Source organism: Pseudonaja textilis, chromosome 1, assembly GCF_049901715.1.
Source record: "Pseudonaja textilis isolate UNSWEBS1 chromosome 1, rPseTex1.2, whole genome shotgun sequence".
Lineage (NCBI taxonomy): Eukaryota > Metazoa > Chordata > Lepidosauria > Squamata > Elapidae > Pseudonaja > Pseudonaja textilis.
In genome coordinates this window covers 279,914,420-279,926,468 of record NC_141990.1, presented here as the reverse complement: position 1 = coordinate 279,926,468, position 12,049 = coordinate 279,914,420, and the positions used below count along the sequence as shown (strand labels likewise).

Here is a 12,049-nt window from a genome sequence, read left to right as displayed (position 1 = left end):
CTATCCCACTGGAAAGAAAGTATATAAGCCATATGAAGGGATTATTTTCCCCCAAATTCTGAGGATGATCCCACCAACAAATGCTACCATCCTTCTTTTGCTCTTTGTAAGAAAGACTCAAAACTTCAAAGATCCTGGAACATTCTTTCAGGAGCTAAAAGGCTGCAGGTTTTTTTTTTTAAAAAAAATAATTTGTCTTCATTAAAATCCATTTTTATCTTAATCACAAATGCATGTTTAATGATGTGGTCTTACATGCTTAATAGCAAAACTCTGTATCAGTGGTAGAAAACTTGTATGCATGCAAGAATTACAGCATTAAGTTCTTATATGGTTTATTTGTACTACACCCTCAATAACATGGTTTAATGGGGAGGCTAAAAAAAGGCTAACAAATATTGATTTAAAATGCTGCACATTACATTAAATAAAAGAATCACCTACCATGATATGAAACAAGCTCCTTATTTTGATTGCATAACACAAACATGTCATCTTCCAAGGTAATGAAATTGAGGTATTGGTCAAAAACCTATACATCAAGATAAAATTATCATCCCTACAGAAACATCTTTGTAGCTATTATACATTTAATTAACATATTTGAGAAATATCATAGTGATAAGGATAAGAATAGTGAAGTAATACATTCAGTAGCGAGGCAGTCTCAGGAAAAGTATTTGTGTGGATTAAAGAGGTACTGAAGATGATACAATCGCAGGGCAGTAAGATGGTACAAGCACAGTATCTTTAAGGAGCCACTGACAGACAGTATGAGTGCTGGATTCATTTTCTACTTTAACATTATTTTATTATCTCATTTTTACTGTTCTTTAGCAATCCTACAAAAAGATATGATGCAGAGGGTTGCAGTACTTAAGGATTCATAAAAATATAGATGTTCCTACTTGTGCAAAGTACTTCCAATAAAACAAAACCATCACAGGATACAATGAATGCCTACATGCATTATGCGCCTCTGAGGTGACTCCCTCCCAATGGAATATCATCTCCCCAGAAATATGATTAGTCCCCAAATTGATACTTTTCAAAAAGACCCGGAAAAGTGTTTCTGTTAAGAGAGCCTGGGAATCCCATGTTGATATGAAACTGATCAAGCATTGGTCTGATTCGGTTTCTTGGCACTGCAGGGGTGTGTGTATTGTATGGGTTTCTGTACTGTGATTTTTAATTTTGTAAGCTGTCCAGTCACCATGTGTGAGTTGGTCAGCCATATAAATTTGTTTAATAAATAAATTAGAAAATGATAAAATGTGAGTTATCTCAACTAAGTTTGAACTGGCTATATATCTTTATGAATAGCCCATTCTCCTCCTCTTCCTCCTCTTCCTCTTTTAATGACCCCATAATCCCTTGTGGGATGGAGTCTGGGCAACGGAATGGAGCCAGCAGAATGTTTACTGGCCGGATGCCCTTCCTGTCACCAATGCAGAGTTTTATTCAGCAGATTTATTCTCAGAGAGAGCAGATATGTGCCCAGAGAGAGAAATATCTGCCTCTACCTAGGATCAAACTCACAGCCTCCTGATTGTGAGGTGAGAGCTCCACCTCTAGGCTACCACACCACCCTATGCATAACTCATCCTCTCTGAAAAAATCCCCTTCTTACTCTATGGACAGGACGAGTCTCGATCTCGGGTCCTCTATCAGAGGCCTAGGAGTTTGAGAGTTCTGTGCTGCATCTTAGCTGTTCCTAGCACCATCTTCTTCTGGACTCTGATATTATTCCTGGGATGACATTGGAGCCACACTCCAAACTTAGAAGTCACAGCCCATAGTGTTTCTACCATGACTGGAACAATTTTGGGTTCTATTTTCCATATTCTCTCCAGTTATTCCTTCAGGCCCTGGTACTTTCTCCAGCTTCTCACACTCCTTCCTGATGCTGTTAGTATTTGGCGCTGCTACATCTAACACCACTGCCGTTTTCTGGTGTTTATTTACACTATGATGTCTGGTTGATTGGCCAGTACTTGCCTATCTGTATCTGGAAGTCCCACAGGATTTTAGTCCCATTATTCTCTATGATCTTCTGTTGAGCCCATACCCTGTGCACATTCTGGTACACAATGCCAGCTACCTAGTTGTGCTGTTTAATATATGCTGTTCCTGCCTGCTTCTTACATCCTGTCACTATGTGTGTTAAACTGTCTCAGGGGCTTCTCTGAATAGTATGCACCTCAGCTCCTATCTAGTGTGACAGATGCCTGCTTCTATGAACTGGTGCTTAGTGCCTCTTGGGCTAATATGATCAGTGCCTTAGTGCTGATTCTTAATCCAGCCCTTTCCAGTCAATGGTTAGATTCTCCAATGTTTGCCACATCGGCTATCTTTTTGCTAGTATATCCCATGCAGGGTTTGTCTTGCCATGGCACTTTCTCTGCTTGTTCTTCCTCTCATGTCTGCTGCTGCTTCAGCAACGTATCTTAGGGTGCCATCTTCTGATATATTCCTGGATGTTCTAGGTTTTGTCCAGGACAGTGGGGTTAACATTCACCAGATCCTGCCTGCCTGTTTCCAGCTGGTGTACAGTTCCTGGGTTTCTGATTTGGCAGGGAAATCTTTGTACATTGTGAAGAGCTTCTGAGTCTTCACATCAACAGTTTGCATACCCATATTATGGTGGCCAGCTGACTATACTGGCAGGGTATGATGGCTAGCAGGCGATATCTAGTAATGGTTATCTTATACTTCCCATTGAGCTGGCTCTTCAGGATCTCTTTATTGTTTGGTGACATCGCTGTCTTTCTTGCCTCATCATGGTGCTGATGTAACTGTGAGATATCAAGGTATTTGTAACTGGTCTCTATGTCTGCATATCCATATATGTGATTATCTGGCCTATGCAGAACAGCAAAGTGCACATGCATCAGTTGGTGTTTGCCATACTTGATGGCCACTTGTGTGAGAGAGTTGACTTCCAATGTTGTCTTCCACAGTCCCATTGAGTTCTTGAGGAAGTCTTGAGTATCTTGTTGCCTTATACTGCATCAGGCAATCACAAATCCATGTATGTGTTAGAGAGTCCAATACTGAAACTACCTTTTGGAATTAAAGATATACAGTACCAGTCACTCTACAAGCAAAGATGTATTTTTAAATTAATTATAGATTTGTGCCACATAAATGCTTTGGAAATATGTAAGCATGTGTGTTATGTTCACCTGTATCAAAATAACAAATTACACTTTGTACCTTAGCAACTTGTGTAACTGCATTGGCACCAAGAGCAGCATTTGCTATATCTTCCAGTTTACTTCTTGAAATGGCAGAAATAAAATTTAAATAATATGATTCATAAAGTTGATTTCTAAGATCCTGAAAAAAAAAGACCAAACCAAATAATGTTAAATAAGTGGGCTTTTAGTGAACAAGAATGCTTTAGGATTAAAATATTTAGCCAATATGACAGTAAATATATAATTATTTTATGCAATTCTCCATTGGACAAATTAACTGTCAAAACTTGCCTTATTTAGGAATACAATTCTAATTTCTTATTAATTTAAACATATAGAAATTACTTTTAACGTATGCCATGAGAAGTTGAAAGTGAATGCATAAAACTGAAAAGCTGAGCAGATGCAGTTATATGAAATTTTGTAAAACAAACCAAGGAGGTATTGTTTAATTAAATTTGGGGAATCCTGAATCATGATTAAATGCATTTTTCTAGTCCCTTGCTGAATCATCTATTACTATTGAAATTTCAATTGAAATGCAATATTCTTAGTTCCTTATTGGTAAGATTGGCCTTTGTTAATATGTTTAAAAAATGCTTCTAAGTGAAAAAGTGCTTATCGTATTTTTCACACTATAAGATGCACCTGACCATAAGACACACCTAGGTTTAGAGGAGGAAAACAAGGAAAAAAACAAACAGGCAGAGTCTGAGGGCCACAGATAGGTGTCCTCTCATAAGCCAGCTCTGCCTATTGACTCCTGCATTGTGGAAAAGAGACAGAAGAGGCAGGGTTCAGCACTGTAAAAGGACCATGCTGCCACAGCCTAATTACTATGCAACAAAGAACCAGCACCAACACACAGACATTTCCACCCACTTTTGGGGGGGAAAGTGTGTCTTATGGAGTGAAGAATACAGTATTTTAAAATGAATGTCATCTGGGTTACAGAAAATATGGGAAAGTCTATCTGTGATGTGGATAGGTCTTAAAATATGGATATACTAGGTCATCTCATCTGCTGATTAAATAATTTGTATCATGGTCAGGAAGCATTTTCTATTGAAGAGACATTATACAGTGGCTATTTCCCTCCCATTTGTTACAAAGACGGATATAAGATTCAGTCAGTACTTCAATTCTATGTACAACTCCGTCCGCAGTTTCTGAATAAAAAGCTATTTGGAGAGCTCAAAGAAGCATATTTGAGAAATAGGTATATTAAATACAACTGATTGCTGAAACTGAGGGTTTGAATGCCTTTTGTCTGCTATAGAAAATATACTCGCAAAAGAAGTCTCAAGTACCATTTTCCTAAATAGAGTAATGACATTCTACAATGAAATAAGATGTGGCTGTTTGAGGGATACAAGACAACATTCAAGGTTCTGAATCCTCTTTGCTAATAAATCTTGATGCTCTCCTGACATTCAATATATGTCAATATCTACCTTCCTTCCTTCCTTTTCTTTCTTGGAATTGAGGCAGATGATAAATGGTAAGATCCTTTTCTAGCTCTGATGAAAGACTGCATGGCTGGGTCTAAGTACAGAGTGATAGCTCCTGGCTAGATGATACAAAAGTCTTATTTGGTAGAGAGTGACCCCAATTTTTGAGGTCTGGCTGAATTCATAGATATTCACAAATGCCATTTTCTGTATGAGGAATTGCAGTGAAGATCTGAAGGGGGCTTGGATGAAAGCCTGGAATACTAGCCAAAGTTCCTGTGAAAAATACGGTGTACAACGAATAATGATTGGACATAAGAGTCTGGTCCAGAAGTGTCAGGATCATCTCCAACTCTGACACAACTTGCTTCAGAAGAGCTGGTTGGACCTTATCCTAAAGAAGCATCTAGCATTCCAATGCCTGAGGCAGACTCATTGGGAAATCACTGGAACTGGAAAGACCATCAAACTCCAGTATGTGCCATATGCAATGAAGAATAAGAGAGCAGAGCAGCAGTTTATATGCCAGGGAAATTCCCATCTGTTACCAAGTCCATTGACATGGGTTTGATTTAAGGGCAACTGCTAGCTTGGCTTCCTTCAGTGGAAATACCACTCTGCTTATTGAAAACTCTGCTTATTTGTACTCTCAATTCCTGCCTATGGAAACTCTGTTGTTGTGGATATAGCCAACTGATGACCTACCCACGACACTGAGACCTTTGGACTATTTCCCAACAAAACTTCTGCCTGATGCATTCGGTCTTTGAAAACTCATGACAGACAAGCTTCCAAGAGATTTGATTCTGCTCAAATTTTGGATGTAATTACTTATGCACCCTGTCTAAAATCTGTAAAACCACACAATAACATCTCCTCACAATCTTTACTCTGTCTTATATTCTTAGAATAACGTTTGTCTTGACCCTCAGGCTAAATTCCTAATTCACAAACACATACATACTTCCTTCACACAGGATTCTTGTTGTTTCCCATACTTCATGCATTTAAAGAAAGCAGAATCCCTGGGTCATGTAACTAGGTTTATTCTCTCCTATTTTTATATACATTTTTATCAAGTTCTCCATATCCTGCTTTTCTAGTCTAGTTCTTAATACTTCATGGTGTCTATTTGCTGGGCTGTATTCTCCTCTTCCAACAGTATTAAAACTCTACCATTAGTTTTTCAAAGCATTTTTAAATCACATTCCTCCCAGTTCTTATGGGTCTATCTCTTGCAAGGAATCCATCATTCTTGGAAACGTGTCCATTATCAAAGAATCCAAACTGTTTTTATTAGTAACATACTGTAGCCAGCTATTTAATTCAGCTTTTATCTCTCCATCTGAAGAAGATAACTCATCATCCAAAAATTCAAGCCATGTTTGATTACACTCAAGTTCATCTCATTTGAAAACCATGAAATCCAGCATTGGATGATTACTTTCTCAGAATGTATCCCTCATGTGTAATACTGAGATTAAATGTCTACCTCTTAACAAGTCCTCAGAACACACAGCTGTCACTCTCTCATCTTATTTGTATCCCCTTGAATTCTATATTACAATTTTGTTACTATTTATAGAAAACATTAAATAGGCTAAATCTACCTGGCACAGCCTATCAATATTTTCTTCTGTTGGCATTACAAAATATATTGCTGGAACATCAGGAATAGGATCTCGATCAGAATGAAGAAGACTGAAAAGAAAAGAAACTTAAGTTATTTAATAGCAAATAAACAAACTAAAAAGCCATTTAAAGAACAAAGACATCACTTTAATCCTATGAATTCTTACTTGGGATTAAGCATCACAAAAAGCTGAGTACTATTCATTATTTGTATCATCTTTCCATAAATGTTGGTCTATAATTAATTATACAAATAATGCAAACAGAACAATCTATTCTATAACAAAACTTTTTAAAAGTAAACCAATGTTGCATGTGTAAAATCAAACTGACATTTTTAAGTTTTAAGTTCTACTCAAAAACTCAAGAGTAGGGACTAATTAATAAGAAAGCATTTTACTTATTCCGTGACAATCTCTGTAAGTGACTGTATCATGGCCAGGAAGGAAATAAGATTTACTATTTAATGAAATATATTTTCTCCTATCAGCAACCTTCGTGAACATTTTTGAACTCCACTAAAAGACTGTTTTGAAACATGATTAAAACATATATTTTTAGATTTTTCTCTTGGTGTGTTTCAGCATTTTCCAAACTAATAATCAATCTCATCAAACTTGTTTAAATTTATACTGACTGGCATGCTAGTGCTTCAAGCCTGCTTTTGACAAGACAGGCAATGGCCCTAACCAGTATTGGGCCCTTATAACTTTATCGTCAACTGCCTCATTGGCAGGATATCCAATCTGCAACTTTATCTGATAGACTTTCAATCATATAAAATCTTTCAAATACTATTACAATATATGCACAGACACAAACATACATAATACATACAGATGCAAAGTAATGCCCATATCTCTTAATTCTTTCACAGAGAGTAATGGAGATATTATGTCCTGGCCAAATCTGTCATAAATAAGAACCTAAAATGGAAACACAAATAATATTAAGACATACATTATGTATATAATCATAATACATTCTGTGTTATGTTCTTTTCCCACTAACACTTACTATATAGTTAATTTTGTAGGTAGTCCTCAAGTATCTCAAAATATAGTATTATAAAGTTCTCTCAATCAAAAAGGAGTCCTTTTATTTAAATAAAGGAAGGGATAAAATTACAGAAAGGATAAAACAGTAAGTTAAACAGTTTTAGTTGCAATATTAAGAATAGTTTTGAAAATAAATGTTCTTTGATGTTTACAATTCTTTTTTATACAGCCTTGAAATTTCAGGCCAGCTAATTTTCAATTGTCATTTTTTTTTCTTTTTACTTCTTTGTTATTCACAAATAACCATTGTTCCACCATGTCACCTTATTGGCTAGAATTATAAAATATATTTTTCAAAAATATGATAAGGTGACAATATAAATTATATTGGATAAAAGATCAATTTATGACTTACTTTCCATACTGGTTCACCTGTAGTGTTTTTAACAGGTGGCACATTAAAATTCAACATGCGCTTCAAAGCCCCTGAAAAAAGAAAGAGTTTCATTTTATTTATAATGATCACAATCTTAAAATATATATATTTGGGAGTGGGCACTACAGAGAACAGGCCTGCAGTCTTTTGAATATGCTATTACCAAAATGCTTCTTTTAAGCTAAAGGACTAGAGGGATTCTTGTTTATGGACATTAACATCTAAAATAGAGAACTATAAAGGAAATGAAAACATATGCAAATCTCTAGGTACCCAATACATTTGTACAAATGTCTTGGTAAGCCCTTGACACGATCTTTATCAGATGAAGCAGGCAGAATAAATTGCAATTAGATCTATTCTATGCACAAATAGACCTTGCTTAGGTTAGTCACAAATTGTGACTGGGAACTCTAGTCTCTTGTTAACCATTGCAATTGCTAAGCAAAACATCATGTGGCTGCAACAGGTTTACAACCTCACTTCAATCAGTTGTTAAACAAATCCCAGTGGATTGTTAAGTGAGACATCATATGACTGTGATTTTACAGCCAACTTCTAATACTTGTTGGAAGTGGGTTGGGAAGCATGCAAATATAGATCATTTGACTGCAGGGCACTGTAACAGTCATAAATGCTCACAAAATGCCTGAATTTCGATTGTAGGACTACAAGGATGCTGTGATAATCAAAAAATGTGAGGACTAGTTGTACAGTTAATTTTACAGCATTGTTGTAACTTTGACTGGACACTTAAATAGGCCCATCATTAAATGAGTTCTAACTGTACAAACCTTGACTGTGATACTGTTAAATTCCAGAAAAAGATTCTCTACTATATTCTATAGTATTCATAATTATTTGATAAATATAGGACAATTATTCAACCAGTCATTACATTTATCAAGTCCTTTAGAAATTTCAGTTGAGAAAAAGGCAAAAACCAACTATTCAAAAGATTATCAACAAGAAGGGGAAAAGGGTTCATGTGTAATTTATATTCATGGTTCTTTATACTGGTAGCAATGTAAAGAGCTAAAGTAAAAGGGGGATTTGTTTACAAGCCAGGGTTTTTTATTATAATTATATGGAAAGAAATTGTTGTCTTCTTCTGTTGCTCTCCTCATATTGGAGGAGACATTTATAAAAACCATGTTTATCTGTAGACCTTCCCTTTCATGGTAAGCACTAATCATGCAGAAAGTGCCATTGGTATCTTTTTTCAATCAACAATTAAGGGAGAGTAATAAAAAGTATGCCTCATTCACATTATTACATAATAAAATAATTCGGATAGAATATACCAAAAGTCAAACTAGTCAGGATAAATTTTTAACAGGCCTGTCTTGGATTCTTCCATTAAAGTCCACTCAGGTTCCTCAGGAATCAAATTGACAACATACAGTAGACCTGGCATATTTTATCAGGCTTTTGAGGGTCCTAAGAAGATGGTTCACTGAGTACTTCTAGGATAGGAAAATTTATTTTTCTCTTCTAAGATTTATAAGTTATAAATCTTAGAAGAGTGATCCCACTGCATCTAACCGTATGGTTAGGTGCTCAACCTCAATTCTTGGCAGTGAGTTTCCAATGGACAGGAAGGCAAACTCATCTGGCACTTTTACAGAGAAAGGTATGAGTAACTGAGGTCTACTCTTTCATGCCATCAGCGCAAGTTGGTATTATATCTTCTACCCTCTTCCCTATATTGACACCTCCATTTTTTATGTTTGTTTAGTTATGATATCTATCTTTATGGTGTTTCTCTCTTCCATCTACCCAATTACTAAGTCAGAAGGACTGCCCAAAGTTTTCTGTTTGTCTTCAGCAAAATCCCTATTTCTGGCAGACTGTGGCGCTCATGCTTTCCAAAGTTTAAGTGTTTTTTCAACCTGTCACCTATGACATTTCTACTATAGCTAATTGCCATGATCTTTGGATGCAGTGGCAAGGAGTAATGGGGTCTGTGATCAGGCACACCTATAAGGCATCAGATTAGACAAAGCATTGTTAGCTGTGGTGCCTAAAAGGAGGACCCTGACTTCATTTCTAATATATATCAATATGAATCAAGAAGTCTATGCCTATTATTTCTTGGAATAATCTTGCCTGTTTTGGGATATTACCTCTTTTTTGATGTAAGAAGCTCCGCATTCCTATTTTCTTTATTATAAAATAAAGCTTATTTACTAGTCTTGTATTCCTCCAAAATTTCTTGGCATGTATAAATCCACATAAGTTTAATATTTCTAGTTATGCTTGCATTTTAGAGCAACTTCTGGAATGAAGGTTTCTAACCAAAATGGATCTGTGGGAATACTGATGAATATTCACAGAAATGACCAGTCCTACAAGGAATAAACACACAGATTGCCAGTTTGTTTCTAGGCATGATTCAAGATTTAGGTTACATTTTTAAAGCTTAATTTCTTGATACCTTAGGATTTGTCTCCTTCTATACTGTCATCTTACTAAGACATGACAAAAAGCCCTTGTCTATGTCCCAGTTGGGGCAAGAAAATTAACCTTTTCTGGTCACATCTAAGCACTGAAATATTGTATCTGGGAAGGCTAGGTTAGCACCCTCTCTGGAATTTTGCCAATTGGTCAACATCTTACCTTTTAGCAATATATGATCTCTTCATTTTCTTCGAATGTTTGAAAATACATTTTTTGTATCTACTTTGTAAATTTATTTAATAACTTTATTAGTCTTTTTTGTCCCAAACAATTAAATATTTCAATTTTATAAATGTCTTTGAAAAGTCCTTATACAAAGATATAGCAATTATGGATTCTCCTATAGGTTACTAAATTGATGAGAGCAAGAAATGTGTATCCTAAAAATCAAAATACACCTTAGAAACCTAGCAAAGGATCCCTCCAAATAAAGCATATTGAAACATATTGACAAAATGAATTTGATATGGATTAGTGCAAAATGAGATTAGTTTAAAGTTATATGTTAACTCCACATATAATTTAATTGTTCTGAACTGGACAGATTCTGGACTTATTCTGTAGCATAATAGCAAGTAACGTTAACTTCTAAGCTCAACCTCTGACAGCATACCTGACATGGAGTTTATCTGAAAAAAAATGTTACCTACGATGTTGGGCTATAAACCAAGCTATAAAATCAAAGTCTCCTGATTTAACAGTAGAAGTAGAGATGGCATTGTCTATCTTGAAAAAAAAAAAACTGACTCTAACGCAACTTTCCTCGACCAAATGATTTCCAGATGGCTTAGCTGACAAACTCCATAATCCCCATGAACATAACCATTGTCGGATGGGCAGGATAGATACAGCCATCCATCAAATCTGGGGACACCTGGTTGGGGAGTGCCCCTTAAAGGACATTCTGTTTTAAAAACTCCAAGTACATGTTTCTTATAAACGATTCACTCTTATAGTTTCAAATTGTCTTGTTGATTTTAAACACCATCCTAAAAACTAATTCAGGTATTCCTTTCTCTCTGAAACAATTTTTTTTGCAGGGCATGGCACAGTGGTTAGGATGCAGTACTGCAGGCTACTTCTGCGATTGCCAGCTGCCTGCAATTTGGCAGTTCGAAGTTCACCAGGCTCAAGGTTGACTCAGCCTTCCATCCTTCTGAGGTTGGTAAAATGGGGACCCAGATTGGTGCGGGTAAGAGGCTGACTGTAAACCGCTTAAAGCACTGTAAAGTGTTATGTAAGTGCTATTGCTATTGCACCCAAAATTTATGTTGCTAAGTGAAACATTTGTTAAGTGAGTTTGTCCCATTTTATGACTTTTCTTACCACATCTGTTAAGTGAATCACTGCAGTTGTTAAATTAGTAACACTGTTGTTAAATGAATCGCAACAATCTTCCCCCTTGAATATGAACCAGTTGTCAAAGCATCCGAATACAAATCACGTGACCATAGTGTTTGTTTGTTTTTTGCTGCAATGGTCATAAGTCACTTTTTTCAGTGCCGTTGTAACTTTGAACAGCCACTATGTGAACTGTCATAAATCGAGGACAACCTGTTCTGATGGAAGTCCGGCTTCCCGTTTTACACCATGCCCTTAAACTTTTGCCCATGAAGTCCTCCCTAGCCGATGAATCTCCAAGGCTAAGGGAAAACGAAAATAAAGGAAGGCCTCCAGAAGCATCCTAAGCAGGAGACACAAGGGGCACCCCAATAGTAGGAGCTCCATCAGCCCAGCCGAGGCTGGGCATGCCCGCCCGTTCGCTCTCACGACGGGCAGAAAACAGTTCTCTCACATAAAAAGCACCGAATCAAGCTACAGCGACCAAAGGAGGGCCGCAATTCCACACCGGACGGACACCGGACGGACACG

General features: G+C 36.6%; 1 protein-coding gene across 2 annotated transcripts in view; it reads right to left on the bottom strand.

The window, feature by feature from the left end:
• The window catches only part of SCFD1 (sec1 family domain containing 1), a 41,100-nt gene that overhangs the window by 28,894 nt on the left and 157 nt on the right, over positions 1 to 12,049 (bottom strand). Inside the window, exons 2-7 of one of the 2 annotated variants that reach the window (XM_087921853.1) lie at positions 9,844 to 10,065; positions 7,697 to 7,767; positions 7,121 to 7,209; positions 6,262 to 6,352; positions 3,217 to 3,339; positions 445 to 532 (exon numbers count right to left, since the gene is read on the bottom strand). In XM_087921853.1, coding sequence (XP_087777979.1) covers positions 445 to 532; positions 3,217 to 3,339; positions 6,262 to 6,352; positions 7,121 to 7,209; positions 7,697 to 7,767; positions 9,844 to 9,871 — 490 coding nt within the window. In that variant the 5' untranslated portion in view covers positions 9,872 to 10,065. The remainder of the gene's footprint in view (positions 1 to 444; positions 533 to 3,216; positions 3,340 to 6,261; positions 6,353 to 7,120; positions 7,210 to 7,696; positions 7,768 to 9,843; positions 10,066 to 12,049) is intronic. The other variant, XM_026710722.2, reaches the window with a different exon arrangement.